This window comes from Frankliniella occidentalis, unplaced genomic scaffold (genome assembly GCF_000697945.3).
Source record: "Frankliniella occidentalis isolate FOCC.00 unplaced genomic scaffold, Focc_3.1 Scaffold41, whole genome shotgun sequence".
Classification (NCBI taxonomy): Eukaryota; Metazoa; Arthropoda; class Insecta; order Thysanoptera; family Thripidae; genus Frankliniella; species Frankliniella occidentalis.
Window position 1 is genome coordinate 1,780,879 of NW_026267171.1, and position 21,989 is coordinate 1,802,867.

Consider the following 21,989-nt stretch of genomic DNA (forward strand, 5'->3'; position numbering starts at 1 on the left):
AGCAAAAATGTGTTTGAAACCGGCCTGGACAATGATAACCCACTACACCAAACATAAGTTTTTTGCTTCCCAGGCAACAAAAACCTATTTGACTGAAAAGTTACAAGCTATTTCCCTTGTTTCCAATAAAAATGTTTAGTTCTAAGACTTACAAGCATTTGGTTAAGTGTGGTTCAGAAAATACTGGAGAGCATACTAAGTGGGGCAAACAGCAAGGCCGGCCATAAGCAAGACCAGCGACGGGATTAACACCAGGAAGCGTTAAGTTATTGAACTAGAATGATAAATTAACGTAAAACCTTATCGTCAGATAGATAAGGAGTCCGTCAGATAAAATTAGAGATCTTGGTTTGACAAACGAAGGCTTACCTAATATACTCTTCGGTTCACCTCGTACGTCTTTTCTCCATGGGAGCAGTTTGTGTTCTGACGCCGACGCCGACGCCGGGACCGGCGGAGAGCGGCGTCGTCTCGCAGCGTCCTGATTGGCTGCGCTGCCGGTGGAGGGGGATTGGTGACGCAGATTGGTTCAACAGTTTGTCCATGGGCAGCAACACTTTTTACTGGATTAATTGGTGCTCCTGCATGAATTTTCCTCACAAGGGTAGACATATTGAATATTGTAGCAAACATATTCACTCAATTCATACCAGCAGGACTCATTTGTCAAAAAAAATGGAGAAATATGAGTGGTGTGGTACAAACAAACCTAGGCCGCATGGGTTGTTCGTAGTCCATGAAATATGGCGCGACAAGGCACCTCACTTTGAAATGAACGGCAAAATGTTATTGTCCGTCTGATCAAAGATATTGACAGTTCTACGTCTACGTGCAGTGGGATGCGGCAACTGTCCCATTATTTTCGCCTGAACAACCACAAATCGTTCTGAAGGCTGCTTCGCTCAGATGTCTCTTGCATTCCATGTATGGTCGGACAACTTTATGTCAAACCGCGTATCCCATTGTTTTGCCTTTTAGGAGCGATTGTTTTCTATGAATGCTAGTAATAAAGAGCAAACATTCTCTTTATTTCAAAATTAGGTTTGTGTTTAATGTCTCTTTAATTCAAATATGTCTTGTTTTCTGTCATATACCTACCCATATCAGTATTGAAGCGTGTGTTTTGGACAAATGAGGATACTATAATTTCCATAACTTGGCGATGGCAAAACAAATTAATTTATTGGAATGAGATAACTTTCCATTGCACAATTTCTCCTACATTCACGTATCATACACAACTAATTGATTTATACAAATTCACTGGCCTGACTTAGACTGACTACCTTCCTTCAATGTACATTGATTACAATTTCAATAGAGTTTTATACAACTTTTCTACAACTTCTGGGATTCAGATACTACAACAATTCTTTGAAAAGTAAGCAGATGTGATGCATTATTTCATTATTTACACAACAATTATGAGTCCACATCATAATTGTCCTTACTGACATGATACAATAATGGTATACATTACAGCAAAACTACTGGGTTATGAGTGGATAATAGCAATTTTGTACTGTATTTACAATAACATTGCAATGGCATCTATTACTACATGTTGATATTCATCACAGGTCTTTTTACAGCCAAAATATTGTTTCAACAGCAGGCATCTCACCAGTGAGCAGAAACTACCTTCCCTCAAAGCTTTATAATTTCATACATCAAATTTTTGAAATAATTACCAGAGGGTAGCAAATAATCAATCACACCAGTATCTTATGAGCACAAGCCAGTAAAGAAATGAGAGACGCAAATTTAGAGTTTGAAAACAAGAAAAGGATACAAGGAAGACTGTCAAAGTTACCTTTAGAACTACAAATTTATTTGATCACTCATCTTGATAGCAACATTGCAGGACAAAACAGTTATGGAAATAAGTCTCTTGTTGAAACAAATGGCATAATTATACATTGCGTGAACAGTATTGATAATAATCAATAAAGTAGACACAACATTTTGTATCACATTTTCTAAACAGAATCTTAACTTTCTTAAGAAACATAAATGCAAGCCTCTTGCACAGCTAAGCCTGCTTCCCGCCCCTCCCCTGCCCCTTCTCCCCTTATTTTAAATTGATTTTTTTTCTTTCTCTCTCTCTCACACACATACACACAAACACACACACACACACAATACATCAAGGTTCTTATAATTAACTGCAATAAGTTCAGATAAAAAGATATGCATGTTTGTCTCATGATCACCAACCAACTTTGTTTTTCAGATGTATTGAAAAAATACTGAGGAAATAAAACAGATGAAAGTCCTATTACAAAATGCGACCGGGAGTTTAAATTAAATTACTAAAAAATATGTGAAAAGTGGGGGTAAATCATGATTTTAATGCACAATAGGTAGTTGAGGGGTTTGGAGGTATGCACATTTTCACTCTGATCCTTACACCTATTGGTCTCTGAGGCTAATCAAGTCACAATGGAAGGCACTGTGATTCTGACCCACATTCTTTGTACTATGCCTTTCAATTTTCCATGAAACCAATTATGAATCCTACAAATTAGGGTAACTGTAATACTCTAAAGATTAAATTGTAGTCAGACTTAACATGAAATAATTTATGACAGTACTCTCATAAATATGTCTCCATCAGTCTAAGAATGTAGGATACAGGCAGTTAGGCTCTACCAATAGCTTTAAATTAAGGCTACTTACAATATTTACAGATACTAACATTTCTGTTCAAAATTTGCCAGCCCACACATTTGACCAGACTGGCATGAGAGTCACATGATGAGAAACTTCAGATTCAGAAATATGAAATATGTCCTTACAATACAGATCAGATCAGTAATTTAAGTAAGTACAAATACAGAGGCCTTAGTTGATTATTGCGAGGACACTTGTGGATCCACACAAAATAAGATTTAGAATTTCCATAAAGTTCCAAAAGATAAATAAACGAGTTATGTACAAGACCTAAGGAAGATTCATTTTATCTAAGCTCAAAGCACTCAACATTCAAAGAAACAAACAGAATCATTTAAGGAAAAGAAAAGTAAATTAAAGCCCACTCCTTAACCTCTGATCATAACAGGGGTATAGGAGCAGATACACTGCAAATACTAGCCTATAAGCACTAAATGGAGGATTCTCCTATCACAATGCATATTGTATCTATGCAACAAAATCCAGATCTTCATCAATGGTAAACATATTGTAGGGCAAAACTGAAAAGGAAAAGAAAAACAGAACAAAAACAATAAATCTGCAGCTAGTAACCTAGTTAAGAAATAAAAGACTTCCAAAATACTTTCTTTTTTCAAGCAAATTAGAGGAATGGATCCAAACAATTTCATAGACAGATAAATCGAGGATGCATGACGCATTCTTTAACAAGCAAGAAGAGATGAAAAGACAAAATAAAATGATCAATGGTAAGAGAGTAAAGTAACTCAACAAAAGACTATGAAACATGGGTGTTTTGTTCAGCGGGAGCTGTGTGCTAAAACTCTTATGGAAATTTTATATTACCCTTGAACATAAAATATTAATTTAAAATAAAATAAAAATAAAACATACGTAACATGTACATTATCAATTCTCAACATACAGGATAAACTTTAAAATTAGCTTGAATTCAAAACATTCAGATACATACACACACACAAAAAAAGGGTGAATACGCTCTGAGCAGAAAGCAAGCTGTTAGGAGAATCAAGAACTGACTCAATGTTATAGTAAGGAAACAAAAATTGGCCAGCAAGGGAATTTACAAAAAAAGACAGGAGAGGAGAGTGGCAGGAGACTGCATCAGTTCAGGCGAAATGGTAACAATTTCTCAAAGAACTTACGCTTTACTATCATCGTGCAAGGTCATTGGACAACCAATTGCATGAAGTTGTTACCATTCACAGTAATTTATTCATAAATTTTTCACGTTTTGAAGAGACGCACTAGGAAACAAGACAAAACAGAACAGATTGATCTTCTGTTTGCAAACAGACTTTTTAGAAAAAGAGAAAAATCAGGCAAGCAGTAATGAATCTGTCATTAAGTGTCAGAATTAGTTAGAGCCTAGCAGTACAGACTCCTCTCCCGGGAAGGCATTTAATCTCACATATTTATTACCAGTCTTCTCATCAGAAAGAAAATGAAACTGTCAATTTGAAAATAGGTAGCAAAAATATGACAAATCAGTACTGAGAATTATTGCTGCGAATATTGCCCCAAAATACTTCAGAGCTTGAACTAAACTTAAAAATCTTTTTTTGTTATTTATAAATCACTTTTGCAGACTAGATGAGATGAAAAAATGCCAGAAACAAACCGCCCATAGTAAAAAAAGAAAAAAAAAGTAGAAATCTTTAAGGAAAGCACAGAATATAAGCACTGTCCTCTTATAATGCAACATTTGTAACAAATTACAACATGCCTTGACGGCAACAGTTAAAATTTTAAAAGGAAAAAAAAAGAAAATTAATTGAAAAGTTTAACAAGTGCCAACAATGTAAGAAAACTAAAACAACTAAAACGTAGGCTGTCTCATGCTTAATAATAAAGCATTCAGCAATAGATTTTAATTAGAGATATTTTATCGTAATATAAGTGACTTCAGTCTTAAATAGCATCTTATTAGAGTACATTGGCCTCCTGAAACAAAGGAGAGTAGCTGCCTTGGCTGCATGGCCGCATATACTTTTTTCTTTAATATAATACATACAATGCAACGATTAATACTTGTGATGTACAATATACCAACAGATACAAAGAATAGGAAACACACTTTCCTAACATATTTAAAGTAAGGGAGTAAAATTAAGCCAAGCTCTCAAAAACTCTTATATCATAAGTAAATAGGTATGCATGTTTTGTAAACACAGCACTTTTCAAAATTGATAAGATCTAGAATACACAGCTAACCATGGTACAAATCAATCAACATTCATACAGAAGATACGGCAGGAGATTTTCTTTCCAAAAGAAGACTGCAGTGTGGCCTTATTTAAAACTTTAGGACCACATGGATTATTTGAATCCAGTTGCGCTTTAAAAGGGAGAGCACCATTCATAAGGAAACTGCTTTTCTGAAAGACAGTTGATCTTTTTAAGAAGTGTCTCAACTAAGAATACACTATAATTGATTGGCTCCAGAGCAAGAATCACATGACATCAGACATCACATGTGTGGCCATCTCGATTGGCAAAATCATAAATGCTCCGTAAGCCAATTGCTTACTCAACTAGTACTATGAGGCTGATATTGTCCCATGGAATGCTGGGCCTGAGCAGCCTGAGCGGCCTGGGCGGCCGCTTGCTGCTGCTGCTGCTGCTGCTGCTGCTGCTGCTGTTGTTGCTGCTGCTGCTGGTGTATCTGGTGAGCAGCCGCTTGCGCCTGTTGAGCAGCTGCTTGTTGCTGCTGTTGCTGAGCCTGCGCAGCAGCTTGAGCAGCTTGTTGCTGAGCTGCCTGCTGCGCTGCCTGCTGAGCTTGTTGTTGTGCAGCCTGCTGAGCAGCTTGCTGAGCTGCAGCAGCTTGCTGGGCCTGCTGCTGCGCCTGCTGGGCTTGGGCTGCCTGCTGTTGAGCTTGTTGCTGGGCTGCTGCAGCCTGTGCTTGTTGTTGGGCTGTTTGCTGATGCTGCTGTTGTGCATGTTGAGAGACCTAAGTTTAAAAGATACAAAACAGTCAACCTGCGAAAAGAACTCAGTAAACTAAATGCAACCTATTGTAATCTGATAACTCACACTGACAGAGTAAGGTAGAACCATGATTTGAGGCTGAATGTTGGGAGAAACTGGGGCGTCCATGGATTCATCTCCGCTTGGATGGTCTGCTTCATACTTTCCACGTTTAAAACGACCATAAAGTGAAGAGTAAGGTAGATTGTAATGGATGGCTGCTTGATTGATGCTCATTTGACCTACTCTGTAATTAAGAAATACGTAAAATTGAAGGGTAAAGAAGCAAGATGAGGTGAACATAAAAACAAGTATGCATACCTCACTGACTCCAGAGCTTCCAGCATTGCATCTTCTGACCAGGGAGTGGGAGTACTTCTAGAGAGTTCTATACCCTCACGCTTGCATCGTCCATACAATGTACCAGTGGGAATTCCAAATTCAGCAGCTGCCCTTTGAACAGAAGTTTGACCTGATCTGATAGATTCCAGAGCTCTTTCCAAATCGTCAGGGTTCCAAGTTGTTGGGGCGGCATTAAAAGGTGCTGCTAATCTGATGCCTTCTCTCCGAGCAATTTTATACAAAGTACTGCTAGGAATACCTGGCAGAAAAAAAAGAGGACCAAAAATAGGGTTGATTGCTAGGAATTAGATCAAAAAGATCCAGAAATTATAATTTAACAAAAATTGAAAACAAGTGAGTAAAGCAAGAAAAGACACTTACCATAAGCTTTACTGGCTTTATTGGCAGATATAGATCCACTTCTGAGCGCCTCAAGGGCATTATTCAAGTTATCTTCAGACCAAGACTTGTTGGGACCTTCTTTCTTCGGTGTGTCGATACCAAGACGATGTGCCCTTTGCCACAATGTAGTCGAGGGAATGCCAAACATGGTAGCTGCTTTGGTTAGTGAAATATTTTGCGTGCGCAAAGCATCCAGTGCTGCATCCATATCTTCTTGTGTCCATGTCTTTGGTCCCCCTGGGCCTTTTGGTTGCTCGGGTTGACCATCAGCTGGCGAAGGAGCTACGAAGAGAGAAAAAATAGTTCATGTTTCAAATATTTTACCACTACCAATGACCAAAAAGTCAAAGCCGCCTGTAGATATTAAACTCAACATGGAAAGCATTATCCCTTACCTGTGGAATCAGTTGAATGACCAGAAGAAGATGGTATCAGACCAAGAAGTTCTGGGGTTATCATCATAGTGTGCATTGTATGATCATCCTCACCCATGTTCTGTTGTTGCTGTTGCTGATCAGAAAAGAGACAAGGTCAAACTTTGCAGTACAATTAAATAAAATTAATCTGCTAAAGAAAGATTTAGATATAAATTCTGAAGGTTTACTTACTCGATCAGTCATATGACTATCCATATTTATAGTATCTCCCTGCTCCATGGCTCGAAGGGTTTCAAACTTAACTTTAACATTTTCGTCTTCAGTATTGTGAGCTATTCCTGACGTATCCACTGAAACATGATATAAAACTTACAATACAAGAACAAGAAAATATGGAACATTAATTATTTTATGGATGTAACACACACCTGCCATATCTCTACTTCTGGGTATGGAATCTTCATGGATGGCCATAAGAGGAACAGGGGTTGCAGAGGGGGCTGGTGGAGTGACTTCTGGAGGCATTTCAACATCACTGGCACTATTGCTGTGAGCTGAATGAGCAGAGTGACCTGAATGAACTGAATGTGAATTATGCTGTTCCATTTGCTGAGGCTGAGGTGGTGGAAGTGAAAGACCATGCTGTTGTAAGTGACCTTGATGAGAAAGGAGGACAGGGGAAACCTGAAACAAAAATAGAAATGAGAATGAACTCAACTGAAAAAGCGCATCAGTATCCAAGTAGTATTACCTGCATTGTACTCACTGCTGTTGTTAACTGATGATGCTGAAGGTGTGGATGCATTTGTGGCTGGCCAGTATGCCCATGGGAGTGGGGACGGCTTTCAAGGATAACAACAGGAATATCACCTGTGGCCATATGACCTCCACCACTGCGCTCTTCATCGGTAGATGTAGCCACTGTCATGCCAACATTGACAGTCATCCCATTAGCCACCTGTGAAACACAATTCAGAATACAATTCTATATCAAATTGATCAATCAATGAAAGCTCTGGAGGGGTCGATATATGGATGCAACCCACCTGTATGTGACCAGCATTTGGTTGAAGGTGAGTTTGAGGATGCATTTGATGTTGCTGGTGCTGTTGATGTTGCATTTGTTGTTGCTGCTGAAGAACTTGCTGCTGCTGTTGATGCTGTTGTTGCTGCTGTTGTTGTTGATGGTGTTGCTGATGGTGCTGAGGGGAGGGTTGGGGTTGTTCTTGTTTCACAGTTGCAGTTCCTCTATACATAGGTGGTCGACCTCTAGGTTCAAACCGTCGTCCTTTGTGACCAGCAATGCGTCGAAATTTTGTTATTGTACGTCTCCGAGCATTGGGTGGTAGTGGTGTTACTTGGGCTGAGGGAATAACTACACCTCCTTCTCTTCCCTCTGGAAGTTCACATAGGCCCTTTATCTTCAACTGATCAGCTGTCTTAAGAAGACTCTAGAACAGGAATAAAAGCCAAAATTATCACCAGAATATTGAAGAATAACAATGGAATGAAGGTATATCAAATAATAAATTACCTGCAACTCTGCCTGAGACACATCTATTTCCCCTCGGTACACAAATTCAATTATAAACTTAAGATCATTAAAACACACATCTGGAGGCATAATGATTGTTGGATGTTTACATGGATTCTCTAAAAGTAGCTTTTGAAAATATGAGGAACATGCTGACAGCACAACCTTAACAGAAAAAGAATTATTTCAAAATTAATGTAAGTGATGGAAAATTATCTTGATCATTGGTATAAGATAAACATGAAAGGGCACTAACTTTATGAGCTTTCAGAGAGGCTTCATTACAAGAGAGGGTGACATCAACAAATGCTTCAGTTTGCAGTAACTGGTGAAACACTGAGGTCATATTTGACTGATAGTTGTTCCACCTTAAACAATAGTGCTGCCCTGCCATGGCTGAGGTGATGTCTACTGCTGGTCCTACACAACAGAAAAATATATGCAACATTACAGTTTTAATAGTACTTCCACAACAGTAAGAAAAAAAAGTAAGTGAGAAAAGAAGTTTTATAGGGCTGCCCGCATGCCCCTCAAAATTGCCAGTGAATTCATTTTAAATTGTCTGAATCGGGCTCTACATTGACCTTGGTACACTTATTTCATCATAGAATTTTTTTTCATTTTTATTGTTTAACTTGATTATCGACTATGTATCAGGGAATAAATCTCATAGTGAGCTAACATTAGACGTCAGCATAAATCAAAATTTCACTCTAATTATAAGAAGTTGTACATCAGACTTTAATAAAGAAAAGGTGAAACAAAGCACGAACCAACTGAGAGTGTCAAATAAACATAAACAAATTAACTCCTTCGAAAATGATACAATACTTTTGACAGCTCAGACACTGAATAGGTTAGAAAAGGACTTACCGCACATGTCGGTCTATAATAGACGTCTAGAGAGGGTAATCCGCGAAAACTTTCTCAAGTCTGTCAAACAAAAAAGATCACTATACACAAAGAAAGCACTTTTCGGAATTACTGGATCGTATTAGTTCTATGTTATGTCGGCGGTTCCCATTGGAATGGCAGATTCTGGTCAGTCAGATTCATAAGAGCGTATATCGGCTATGTCCTCTTAAATAGTGGGACGTCCCAGCAGCAATACACAAAATTAACGATATGTGCCATTTTTACTACCCTTTAAAAACATCAAAAACAGGCTCCGAATGGTTGAAATACAATTCACACCTAACCAATCAACCTGCCGATAATTCTTGGGTTTACTGACGCAAACACTGAGCACACAACCGAGGCACTCTGTTGCCCCCAAAATACACATTTTCCTTCAAAAACTTCGCTGATTTTAGAAGGATGAGAGATGACAGAACCACCACTTTCTCACGTCCATCAATAGGCGTTTCGATCGAAAGTAACGCCACCAGAGATTAGCGCGGTCTCAGGGCTGATTGCAGAAGTTGGTTCATCAGTTCATGATATTATAAGATTCCCAACCCAGCCAGCCCTCAACCGAAAACAGCGACATAGTATAATACTCACCGGACAATTGTAATATTTCAGCGGCTTAAAAATCTCACAGCAGACACCACAATAAACACTTTCAGCGATTTTGTTGTGAACCTAATTCTTCCTCCTACTCAGCTCTCTCTCTTTCGACTTTTCACCGTTCTTCTTGTCCCTTTTCTCATCTAGTTCCTCGAAAAGGTGGTGCAGAAGGGGCGAAATGCCCCAGAAATCCCGATAAGAACAGGGCATAGGCAGAGGACGCTTCGCTACTGCTACCACAACTAAACATGGCGGCCAAAGTCAAATTCCCGGCAACTTTTTGCACTCGAAGATACCTATGATACAAATCTATCTTTCTAATACGGTATTTTTTGTCACTAAATGCCTGTTTGACAACTGCATGTAAATGTCAACAATGACGTGCACACCCTGCGGAGTGCGAGAACGAATGAAAATGTAACTTCCTCTTCTCCTCTACTGTTCCCTTTCTCTCTATCTCTCTCCCTCTCTCTATCTCCTCTCTTCTTTTCTTCACCCACCCACACACAACAAACAAGTCCCCCACCACTACGACCACTACCTTCCACTACTCCGCCGTGTGGATCGTGTGGATACGTGTATCCTGGTGTATCCCTCTGTCACGCCTTCTTCATCTCTCCAACAATAGAGGAAAGGGAAAGGCAAAATTTGAGCAGTCATCATTTGGAGCAGATGAAACCGTTCACAAAATCACAAATATTTCTGACTCTCCCCCCTCTCACCTTGCCTCCCCAGAACGCCGATTTAAACCCGAGCGCCTTTATAACAAAGGAAGATCGGTGATTCCGCTTCATATCCCTCCAGGATCCATCGGGTTTTCCATTTACCGGGATCTATCGGAGAATGGATACGCCGTTCCATTGTTTCTGTAAATTGGAACTTTGTTACCTGAATGTTTTTGTGTTGCGTGTTAAACTATTTTATTTTTCGTTCTTCAATTAATAATTTTAACTTAGGAGAACTTTTACAGGTATGACAACCACCAAAATTCATTAAATTTCATGATTGACATAATTTGTGTGACCCCAAAAATCAGATGTAATGCTATTGGCCCGGTGTTCTCTTGCACAAGTGTGCATTGAATTTGTTATCTTAAAACAGATTCGTACTACACAATACTGTATATTTAGTTCATTTAGCTTTTGTGCGAGCCTTTCTTCATACCTATGTGCCCCCTTTTGAGAAAATTTCGAATGGGGGTTAGTGAATAGCTGTACACACACCTTGACATTACATTTTGGCGTATTCAATTGTAAAACTCAATTTAAGAATCTATTTTACGATTTTTTTAGTTTTCGCTCTTGTCGGAGGTGAGTTTTTTTCGTTTTCCTCCTCTCCGAGAGCAGATGATATATGATATTGCATAGGTATATGTATATATCCTGCGTCAGCAGCAAGTTTCGAGTGGATACCTTTCTGTTAAGGATCGGACCAATTTGGTGTCAATTCTCCTCTATTTCTGTCAGAGAAAGTACTCTTAAGCTACAGCTGTATGTTTGCTACGTACTCACTTATGATTTTTTTTCTGTAAGCTTTCGCTGAGGATATTTTTCCCCCTAGTCAGTCTCTTCTCAGTAGCTTGGAGCACCTAACCTTGTTTTGACAGTACACCCATCTTTGCTTGTTTGTAAACAATACGGTTTCTAGTCTTTACCATTCGGACATATTCACCCTCCTTCCCTTCGTTTATGGTTATTTTTTTATGTTATCAAATCTTCACAGTTCTTCCTCACTGCATTGAGTGTCATATGTTGGTTTATCATGCATTGGGTTGCTATCTTTAAAATGCAGAATCCCTCGGGGAAACTTGAACATTACTGCAGGAAGACTGGGCATTTTTTAAAATTTTGTTTTGCTAGGCCAAGTGGTTTAACAAGCATAGGTGAAATCGTGTTTTGTTCTTTGAAACCTATTACTCTTGCTGTTAGTTGGAGTAAGTTGTATTCAAATAATCCTAACCTCTGAAAAGTGTATCACATGCCAATACCATGTGTTATTAATGTAGATTGTAATGTTCATTTTTATTGTTTTTTTGCCTAATATCACTTTTTATTTAGGGATCACTAATAAGTATTTTAATGTGTTTTTCTTCTTTTTCTACAGCTGTGATAATGGCCGACCAACAGTTTTGTTTGAGGTGGAACAACCATCAAAATACTTTGATATCAGTTTTTGACACGTTACTTGAGGGGGAAATTCTTGTTGACTGCACATTAGCAGCTGAGGGGAAGTTTTTACGGGCTCACAAAGTGGTGTTATCTGCTTGTAGCCCGTTTTTTAGTGTGAGTACCCGTTCAGCTTAATACCCAACTCCACCTCAGTACAATATCATAGAGTTTATTTATCTTTTTATTTCATTTCAGGACCTGCTGCGACAACACTATGAGCAACATCCTATACTCATCATGAAAGATGTAAAGTTCGACCAACTGAAAGCAATGCTGGATTACATGTATAGAGGAGAGGTCAAGATTTCTCAAGATCAGCTTGGTACTTTCTTGAAAGCTGCAGAGTCACTTCAAATCAAGGGACTGTCAGATAGTGCTCCAAATCATGAGGTTCAGCCAAAACTTAAACTGAACGACACAAGAACCTCACGGCCTCCATCAAAGCCTGATGAGGAACCCATGACGCCTAGAAGCAATAATTTAAGTCCACCACCACGGCGGAAGAGGCGTCGGCATCCTTCTGGCAGTGAGGATGATGTTACTGAAGAGAGTTCCAGTGAATTAGTATTAGATCCCAGCTCCTCTCCTCCGCCTAGGGTGTCTGTTAATTCTAGGTTAACTAACCCTTCCTCCCCTCCGATTGCACCTAAAGATTGTAGTTCTGTCCCACCTGATGAAGTGACTAGTCGGCCTCCACCATTTTTAACTACATCAATGTTTAGTGAAAGTGACCCATCAAATCAACAATCAGCCTCATTGGTAGATAGTGTACTGTGTGAACCAAAATCTGAATTCATTGAACTAGATGATGATGATGAAGATATGACCCCCGAAGATGCTGTAGAGGCAGGACCATCACATAAAACTGATGGAGGAGGTGAGTTCTGCTATCATCGTCTATTGTAATTTTAATAAAATAGAATTATAGAGAAGAAAATATATCTATCTTCAGATTTGTTGTTATTTTTCAGGTTACAGCTGGCATATGGAGAGACCAGAAGACTCCTTCCTGTCACAAGAATCTCTTGGAGGCCACAGAAACGCGCAGGGTGAGTGACCTCATATTTGTTTTAATTTGCTTGACATTAAGTTGACACACATAGAAATTTGAGATTAAATTTTTTGACCAAGTTTCCCTTATATACTGATGAAATGAAATTGCCTGAAAGAGTCACAGTGAAATTCTTTGTTTTCAATCAAATATCCATTTCCAATTCATGTCTTTTTCTATTTGTCTTTGCTCCCCTTAGCTTAAGAGAATCAGACATCTTTCCAGTTTAAGAAATCTACAATTATTTTTTTCCAATAATTGTGAGCTTAGCACCGTCTTACATTTTATCATTACTTTTTGAGTACATGCTTTCAAAATTTTGGGGGCAATTTATATTACCGTAGGACACATATTAATTTTATGAAATTCCCTACATCTTGCCACATTAGTGTTTGAAAATAAGCTTTTTGGTGATTGCATGCTGTAAACAGTTGTGTGGTGGTGTTTTCCGTATCTTGAGTATGTTCTCATGCTTTCATTTCTCTTGCTGTTTTCTTGCACTGTCTCCCAGGTGCTTTCTGGGAAAATGGATTCACTATTAATTTCCTAATCTAATATTTCAACCCCATTGACTTTTATTCCCTTTGACTCTCTTTGTTGCTACTAGAAGAAAGTGGAGGTTGTATTTTTCGCGAGTTTCAAAGCATAGATATTTATTTAATTTTTTATCATCTGGAGACTACCATTATAATTAGTGGGCTTTGTTACATTTTTATGGTTTTTATTTTTCCCATTTTGAAAACTTAATAGGGGTAAGTCTTACCTGTTAAGGGGAATTTTTGAAAATTGATTTGAAAGAGTTGACATATTTTAGGCTTTATTTCCATAATGCCTGAAGCAATTTAGGATGGTAGAAGTGTTGTTATAGTTCTATTTGGTTTGTACTTGGAAAGTAAGATTTATTATTATGAAAGTGTAGGTTTAGGTTTTCAATCTATAATGGTAAATGAAGCAGGCTTGGAGATTAATTGACAAACCAAAGTTGCCAGGTCTATAGAATAGTATAACATGTCATAAGCTTTTATGTTTTAGCTGTTTTTGGCTTGGTTTAAGGTGCCTTTCGCAATCTTGAGAATGTATTTCTTAGTTTCTCTATTCAACCACATTCCCACAGCCACTTAAAACGTATGAAAATAAGCATATCTATCTTGAAAGTTTTTGAAGATTTAGACTCAATGGTTTTTTTGTGTGAGTGTGTGTGTACGTGTTTGAAACGTCTTCCTGGTGACTGTATCTGTTGCTTCTGCACATCAGTCTGTCAGGATTCTGAGGCAATCTATCAAGTCAGATGTTACATAAACCCTCATGCATTAGCTCTCTTCTCATAAAAATTAAAATATTTAGTTTTATCAATCTTTGTTTCAAGATCTTGCTTATTTGACAAGATACCCCCATGTTAATCCAACTTTCAAAGTTGACATGGCAAATTTGCATTGCCTTTGGTTAAATGCTAAGGTGGGCTGGTGAATATTGTGTTCCAGATACCTGGTATCCTTCCCTCCCATCTCATCAAGAAGTAAAACCACCGTGGAATGGACATTACAGTTGTCCCAGATGTGCTCGAAAGTATGCAGTGCTTTACACGTTAGAAAGACATTTACGATATGAGTGTGGTGTTGACAAACAATTTGCTTGTCCTGTGTGTCAACGGAGGTTTAGTCGGAGAGATGTATTAAGGACGCATCAGAAAAATTCCAAACATTACTCTGAAAGGGAAGAAACAACCAAAACGTTTATGGATATGATAGCTCTATCAACCGCACAAAGAAAATAATTTAATCCATTACTAATTATTTTAAGAGAAATGTTCAGAAACATAAATTATCTTAGGCTCATCAGTTACCATTTCCTCATAGAAATTTATTTTTGTTATTGTTGCCTCTTTTCTGAAAAGAGGTGTTGTATGCTCACCTATGTCAGCTTCATTAGTACCTAGAAATAATGAAGAATAGAGGTTTGGTTTTGTTGTTTTGCACTTGTTTTATAATGTGTATTATAAAGTTTAATTATTAATCTAAAATATTCCCCACAGAAGTTACACATTGCAATTGATTTATCAATTGTTATGATTGTAGTTTCACTTCCCTCATACCTCAGCTGACAATGACAATAGACTGTGTTGTGCTGTGTGATGAACCAATGCAGCATTCAATAAGTTATTTGTTGGTTTCTCTTTTTTGACTGTGCCAAATGTAAGGAAAACCGTTTAAACCTTAAGAAAATTGACCTTAAAGTACCTCATCAGTAATTGTTTTTTATACTGCACTGTTCAAAATTTTGTTGAACAATCTTATGGAGAAACTTTACACTTGAACCATGGTTTCAGAAAAACTACAATCTACATATATCCTATCACATGCTGCTTGCATTCAAATTGTGCTTCTGTTATCTTTTAGTACTCCACGATTCATGTTTCAAGCATTTAAAAATGTTTATGTGCTTGTCTGTTGGTGTTGGACATGTGCATGCCATTGTGTCTAAAAGTACTTTTTATTATGTTATTATTGTTGAAATTTTATCTCTTTGAAGACCCCCTGTATTTACTTAAGAAAGTCTACATTTCAAGTAACAGTTATTGGACATCAATTGGACACAAACTCTTTCACTCCTTTCAGCGATGGTGGCTGCAGCGAGGGCAATGTTTCCTGGTGTGTGCTGTGAGAAGTGCGGACGGCGTTACAAGTATCGCAGTGGGCTCATGAGACATCAGTTTGAATGCAAAGCTCCAACTAATTCATTTCCCAAGTATTTGTGAAGTTTCAGGAAGAATCCTGTGAATATTACCAAGTTGTTTTACCTTGAGTCATTTTTACCCAAGTACAATTGTAAACGAAGAACAAAGTTTGCTTTGAAAAGATTCAATGAACCGTTTTACATATCTCTGTAAGGTATCTCATGCTCTAAATGTACAGTGCTTTAGAAATGTTTACCATGCTAATCCAGTATTACTTGTCCTACCTTTGGCCTTTTTCACTAGGATAATTGAAAGGTGATATTTGTGCTGTGACCTTTGTTAAAATTTGTAGGAATCTTAGGGATTCTTGAAATAATTATTTTAAAATATGGAAAATATTAACTCTCTCTTTATATATATATATGTATCTATAAAAATTGTCTATGAAATTTTATATATTGAACATATAAATTGATTTTTTACTTTTTACACTATGTAGTTAGGTTTTCTTTTTACTAGTAACTATTATCCCCCCCCCCCATCCCTTTTCCCCATAACACCCAAATTGTTTTCTTTCAGTCATTCCTTAATATATACATGATCCTTTGGTAATATTGGCATATCACAAGTCAAAAGATGCTTGCATTAAAGAAGATTTGTAACACTGTAACATTGCTGCATTTAATTCACTAATCTAATTTGTGTGCTGTTACTAATCATTTCTGGGCAGCAATTGCTATCCTAACTGTTAAGGTGATCTAGGACAATTTTATACATTAATAAGTACATATTTATTGTGATGTCATTGTTCATTTAAAGAATAAATGGCAACCACTTGAGACCTGCGAATTACTTCACTTACTCTTTTCATACCAAATTGTTTTTAAAAATCTGGAATTCCTGCACAGGGTTTTTCTTGTACGCAAATATTGACTATTATTGATGACTGTCTCCTTGTTATTAACATAAAACTGCTGTACTTCAGTTCTGTTCACGAATGAAGCTAAAAACTTTTCACTTAATTATTTTAACCACTGAACCTCAATTTGTGACGCAAGGTTTGGAATTGCATGGATTTAACCACTTTTGGTTTTAAACCTTTTATTCAACTGAAGTGAACTTGTTAATGCACCATCAAGTGCAGTTCGATCGCAACTTCGAGTAAAGCAGTTATATTTTTTTCAGCCAATGCCAAAATGTCTGGATCAAGATCCACACCACCATGGCCGGACTTTCACGAATGTCCAATATGTGGTCGTCTCTACAAATACAGGAGTACTTTATACCGTCACGTTCGTTACGAGTGTGGTGGAGCACGTATGAAGCTTGTGTGTCCCATTTGCGGGCGTCGCTTTTCCCGACCGGATAATCTACGTCAACATGCTATAACCCACACTAGTGCACACGGGTTGACCTCTAATGTTGCCCACGCTGAAACAAGTTGAACTTTCTCACCAGACTGTTATTATAACAGTTGAACCTTTAATTGACACATTTATTGATTTTAAAGTAAAACAGTTTGTGAAATTAGTATTTAACCAAAGTAATCACATTTAGTGTGATTTAACATGGCACAGAAAAGCTGTACTGTTAAATTGTTAAATAATTTATAGTTTTAAGGATTGTAAAAATGGGTTCTACTAGAAATGTGCATATAACTTAACTAACTAGTCATGGAATCAGGCACATGTGTTCTTTCTCAAATTCAAGGGTTTACGTTGTCACAAAAGTAGTAGATCTAATCATGTGTGACAAACTTGAACCATATTCACGTTTCTTTAGAAATTATGACTGTGATGGCTTTCATTAGGTATGTGGAAGCATATTTTGTACATGTATTTCCTTATTGCATTGACTTTTCTTTTTCTAGTCTATCTTATAGTCATGTTCTTGGAATTTTCATCTTATTCTTTCAACAGTCATCAAAACAGGCGCATTTTTTCTTTTTGGTCAGGAGCTGTTAGCATTCCAGTACTACTAATGTAAGCCTACCGGGCAAGAAAACACATAAAAAGAACTGCACGCTAATTATCAGTATTGTAACTTCTGTATTAATTGTTTGCCGGACATATATTTCTCAAAAATGTTTTGGACAAGAATTATCAGTTTATTAGAATACTGTATCCAAGCTTTTTTTAAAATGGCAAGCGACATTCCTTCGCAGTTATATCAAATCTTGGAGTACAGGGTGAGTGCTGAGTTTTGAGTGCCAAACTCTTGTGTAGCTTTCATTTTAGCGTAAGTATAACTCATTTTAACATCTACTGTGCCTTAGCTCTCTTATTTTTAGCAAACCACAGTTTTGCTATCCATAATTTTTTATTATTTGTTAACAAACTTTTTAACTGAAATTCCAATTGTAATTTTATCGTTAACCTTGAGGTATTCTTTACTAGAGGTAATAAAGAAAAGACACATTTTCCTTTGTTGTATATGTTTTATCTAGGATACTATTATACCCTGAGGCCAATAATTTGTAATTAGTTTGTGCTCTAATTTTCATACAGTTAGACTGCCTTAATAGCTTTCCTATTTTTAAAACTTTTTTGAGGTTTCTCATTTGAATTTCATGAATTATGTCACAATGGATTTTTAACATTTTCAAGGTGCGCTTACTTTATATACCTAACAAGACTTTCTTTGGTTTTCCAATGTTTAAAAAGAAAATCACAGAAAAATTTCATTTTGATGACTTGTAAAATTTTCATAAATATTGGTTTTTCATCTGTGTATTTCTTTTTTATTTGAAGAGTTTCTTTCCTTTCTATCACGTACAGTTGCATCAGTGGGTATGTGGTTGTTCTCCTTAGATCACTTCATTGTTGTTTCTATTTTTCTCATTCTTTCTTTGCTATGTGCTGCAGGTGATGGGGAAATACCAGTCTCTTGTGGCATGGATACAAGCTGGCTAGGAAATCCATCTGACATGCATGGCGGTGGTGTTGAAAATGTTTCTTACAACGATTCCAACGATAATACTTCTGCAAACTACCTCACTCAAGATTCTTCCTCTCTTCCTTGGTTTACAAATGAATCTTCTCACAACTGTCCAAGATGTGGCAAGAGTTATCAACATAAGGGGTCTCTTTCACGGCATTTGAAAGTTGAATGTGGCAACCTTCGTTCAGAAATGTGCTCTATTTGTCTCAAATCATTTTTGTACAAGCATCATCTAGATCGCCATATGAAGTTTGTGCATAATATGTAATAAAATACCGATGCTCAATGACGTGTTTAGTTAACTTGATATCCTGTTTAGACCTATGAGCCAAGTCTCGTATTCCTTGCATACTGATTGGAAATGAATTATGTTTCAGGGTTTTTCGGAATGTGGCAAGAAGATTTGAAGACAATTAAAAATACCTGTTACAAGTGCAACAAATCTTACAAAAACAGAGGAACACTTATTCGACACCTTCGTTTTGAATGTGGAGTGGAAGCTCAATTTATTTGTCCTCTGTGTAATTTTGCTTGCAAACAAAGATACAATCTAACTTTGCATATGCGGCGTCAACATCCAAATGATAATGTGAGAGTTGACAAACAGACTTTGGATGCAATGTTGGTTTGATAGTGTTTCATTGTAAAATTGACTAACAGTACTTAAGTTAGATCTATTTATTTCAGAACCCCAAAATACTTTTTTGCTTTCCTTGATATTCAAATTTTCATAGTTTAGCAACTACATTATTCTTTTTTGCAATATAAACATTAAGGTTTATTTGTTCTAAAACTAGAAAATGTAGCTTACTCTCTACATAATTATGTTTTATTGAAACTAATGCCTTGTCTAATAAGAAGGGTTGTTTTCACAGACTTTGGGACTGCATGGGATGGAACCATGGCACTTGTGAGAAACCAGTGCCCTGACTGCCTTCGCTCATATAGCCGCAGTGATTCGCTGTCCCGGCACATCAAGTATGAATGTGGGAAGCAGCCTCAATTTAAATGTCCATTCTGCCCTCTACGGTGCAAGCAAAAATACAACCTCACTCTTCACATCAGCAGAGTTCATTCAAATTCGAGTGACATCAGTGGAAAACAAGTTCAGGATTTGTCAGAAAACAGATAAGATCTAAAGACTTAGTGTTCTTGATATTGCTATTTTTGTAATGTAATTAAAAGAAAATAAAGTTGTAATTAATGTTTGTGCTAAAATGAATTTACTTGTGAGGCCAAATGTCCTATTAAATGCCCATGCCCATCTTAAAAGATTTGTTTCTTTCACAGTTTATAAGTTTCCAAGCTCTCCATTGCATGCTATGAATCTAATTTTCTGAAATATTTGTAGTTACAGGGTGGAGCAGGTCTCAAGATGTGCCACGTAAGATACATCAGTGTCATTGTGGAAGAACATACTCAAGGAGTGACTCACTGAGCCGCCATCAGAAATATGAATGTGGAGTGAATGCCCAATTTGAATGTCCATTTTGTTACATTAAAATGAAACAAAGATTTAATATGCAACGGCATATTAGAAGTGCACATAAAGATAAAACGGAAGCCACTTTAAATCATGATGACTACAGTTGTTCTGAATTTCTCTTAATCAATGCTCAAAAAAGTGAAGAAGTCTTGTTAGGTGAACCTGTGTAGATCACTATAGTCATCAAAATGTGTTATCGTTTTGTTTTCTTTTCAGTCAACTTTTATGAAACTAATAAATTTGCAAATCTCCCTCTGTGTTTACTTGAACCTTTCCATGGCACATTTTGTCCAGAGTGACATTTTCATCTTATGTATAACACAATAGTTTAACTAGACAAATGTTTTAGGTAAAGACATTTGAATTTTTTACCTCTTCCCTCCTTTTTAACTAACTCAGCTTTTCTTTCCACGCAGGTATGCAGGGAATGCATGATTGGCTGTCCAACAGAAATCCAATGGAGATACCAGCTGCCTTACAGAGATGGGCATGGTCCTCTCTCCAAACTCAACAACCTCTATCGCCCATGGGTTTCCAAAGAGCTGGTTGGAGTGGAAGGAGAGGAGAAAGTCGCAACCCTCGAAAGGATCATTTTCCTTGTCCTCAATGTGGAAAAGTGTATACGTGGAAGTGCAGCCTCAGTCTTCATCTTCGACAGGAATGTGGAAAAGAACCACAATTTCAATGTCCACACTGCCCTCATCGCACAAAACAAAAAGGAAATCTGGAAAAGCACATCTTTAGTAAACATTCGGATGTTGCAATGATGCCTGCTGCATCTTTTGTACTTCCAGAAATGTCTGACATGCAAATGCCACCTCAACCACCTTGTTGACCCAGGCTTTTCTTACTGCTGAGATTTATTCAGTCTTAAGTAATAATGTTTTTGTTTACATGAACCTATGATTTTTAGGTGAATCCATTGAAAACCTGAATTACATAAGGAAATTTCATTTTAGAGCACTGGGTGGTGGTTTATGATGACAGTCTCAGTTCTAGATAGTGATCACAACACAATTGAGCATGATGACTTGTTTGTAAAACAAGGTGATACAGTACTCTTCATGAGTTATTCCATATTTATAGTTGCTTACTGGTTATGCCAGTAAGGCTCTATCTTCTTGTTTTTGTTGTATTTTCCTTTTTTTATTGGTATGACTTTTGTATTTATTTATATTAGTTAATAAGATTTACTGGTTTGCTTTAAAGCATCATCCACAAATCTCGTTTTTTGGTTACCGCTTGAATTAAATCTTTTAGTTTTTCTGTTTTTAGCAGGAGAAATTATTTGAATGGGACCAGTGCTTGTGTAATTTTTGTTTTTTGTTTGAATAAGGTTTGATTTTGATGTCCCTATAACATTGATCATTGAAAGTTTTTGGTAGTCTCTTTCAATTTTTAAGCTTTGAGGGATTTCGAACATCACTCTTCTTGCAGTTTTTTCAAAATGGTCATAAACTTATAGTGGATGTTGTCCTGTAGTGCTACCTTATTTTAAATCCTGATACTTTTTTACTTGTCAATCATCCATACGTTGTAGACCCTCATATCAAGTGGTTTCATCAGTATTACACTGTCGCCAAATATTTATATTTTAATCACCTATAGATCTTGTGCAGCAATAATTATAAGTTGGCGTGTGTATTTTATATTTGTGTCACATATTAAAGAAGTCTTCAGTTATTTTATGAATGTGTGAATGGGAAGAGTTATTGTGCGGCAGAGTGATTTAAATCGAAATACACTATGCAGCATGTTTTATCTTCAAATTATTATAGAATGTGATACAATCTTGCAATTATGTGAATTATTTTATGGTTTATCTTATAGTTTAGTGCTGTATTCCGTATCCAGTTTAGTATTTTC

At 37.0% G+C, this 21,989-nt stretch overlaps 4 protein-coding genes across 27 annotated transcripts in view; 2 read left to right on the forward strand and 2 right to left on the reverse strand.

The window, feature by feature from the left end:
- Positions 1-520, reverse strand: part of LOC113216548 (longitudinals lacking protein) — a 115,972-nt gene extending 115,452 nt beyond the window's left edge. For all 12 annotated transcript variants that reach the window (XR_008011030.1, XM_052266639.1, XM_052266643.1 and 9 more), the window contains exon 1: positions 370-520. The gene's annotated coding sequence lies outside the window, so the exon portion shown is untranslated. The remainder of the gene's footprint in view (positions 1-369) is intronic.
- LOC127749245 (uncharacterized) overlaps positions 1-21,989 on the forward strand; it is a 51,344-nt gene that overhangs the window by 10,878 nt on the left and 18,477 nt on the right. The gene's annotated exons all lie outside the window — the stretch shown is intronic.
- Positions 1,157-10,256, reverse strand: LOC113216369 (protein bric-a-brac 1). 4 transcript variants are annotated; one of them, XM_052266621.1, is made up of 13 exons: positions 9,799-10,256; positions 9,169-9,228; positions 8,552-8,715; positions 8,296-8,460; positions 7,808-8,212; positions 7,513-7,719; positions 7,190-7,445; positions 6,993-7,111; positions 6,780-6,894; positions 6,364-6,666; positions 5,962-6,241; positions 5,713-5,887; positions 1,157-5,623 (listed from the first exon to the last, which is right to left on the reverse strand). In XM_052266621.1, the coding sequence occupies exons 2-13, from the start codon at positions 9,173-9,175 to the stop codon at positions 5,204-5,206; spliced, it is 2,616 nt and encodes an 871-aa protein (XP_052122581.1). In that variant the 5' UTR covers positions 9,176-9,228; positions 9,799-10,256; the 3' UTR covers positions 1,157-5,203. The 4 variants fall into 4 exon arrangements, with proteins under 4 accessions (XP_052122581.1, XP_026291904.2, XP_052122582.1 ...); XM_026436119.2 differs by having other exon boundaries at positions 5,707-5,887; positions 9,799-10,255; XM_052266622.1 differs by having other exon boundaries at positions 5,707-5,887; positions 7,528-7,719; positions 9,799-10,254.
- LOC127749249 (longitudinals lacking protein, isoforms A/B/D/L-like) overlaps positions 10,586-21,989 on the forward strand; it is a 21,914-nt gene continuing 10,510 nt past the window's right edge. Inside the window, exons 1-6 of one of the 9 annotated variants that reach the window (XM_052266662.1) lie at positions 10,587-10,774; positions 11,908-12,086; positions 12,168-12,849; positions 12,944-13,021; positions 19,015-19,258; positions 19,513-19,704. In XM_052266662.1, the coding sequence (XP_052122622.1) occupies positions 11,916-12,086; positions 12,168-12,849; positions 12,944-13,021; positions 19,015-19,258; positions 19,513-19,567 (1,230 nt within the window). In that variant the 5' untranslated portion in view covers positions 10,587-10,774; positions 11,908-11,915 and the 3' untranslated portion in view covers positions 19,568-19,704. The other 8 variants (XM_052266661.1, XM_052266664.1, XM_052266663.1 and 5 more) reach the window with 8 other exon arrangements.

Excerpts from the sequence above, each read along its gene's own strand:
- LOC113216369 (XM_026436119.2), bottom strand. Across the intron at positions 7,446-7,512 it reads CAGCAGTGAGTACAATGCAG|GTTTCCCCTGTCCTCCTTTC; the intron begins GTAATACTACTT and ends TTTTTGTTTCAG. Across the intron at positions 6,242-6,363 it reads TAAAGCCAGTAAAGCTTATG|GTATTCCTAGCAGTACTTTG; the intron begins GTAAGTGTCTTT and ends TTTTTCTGCCAG.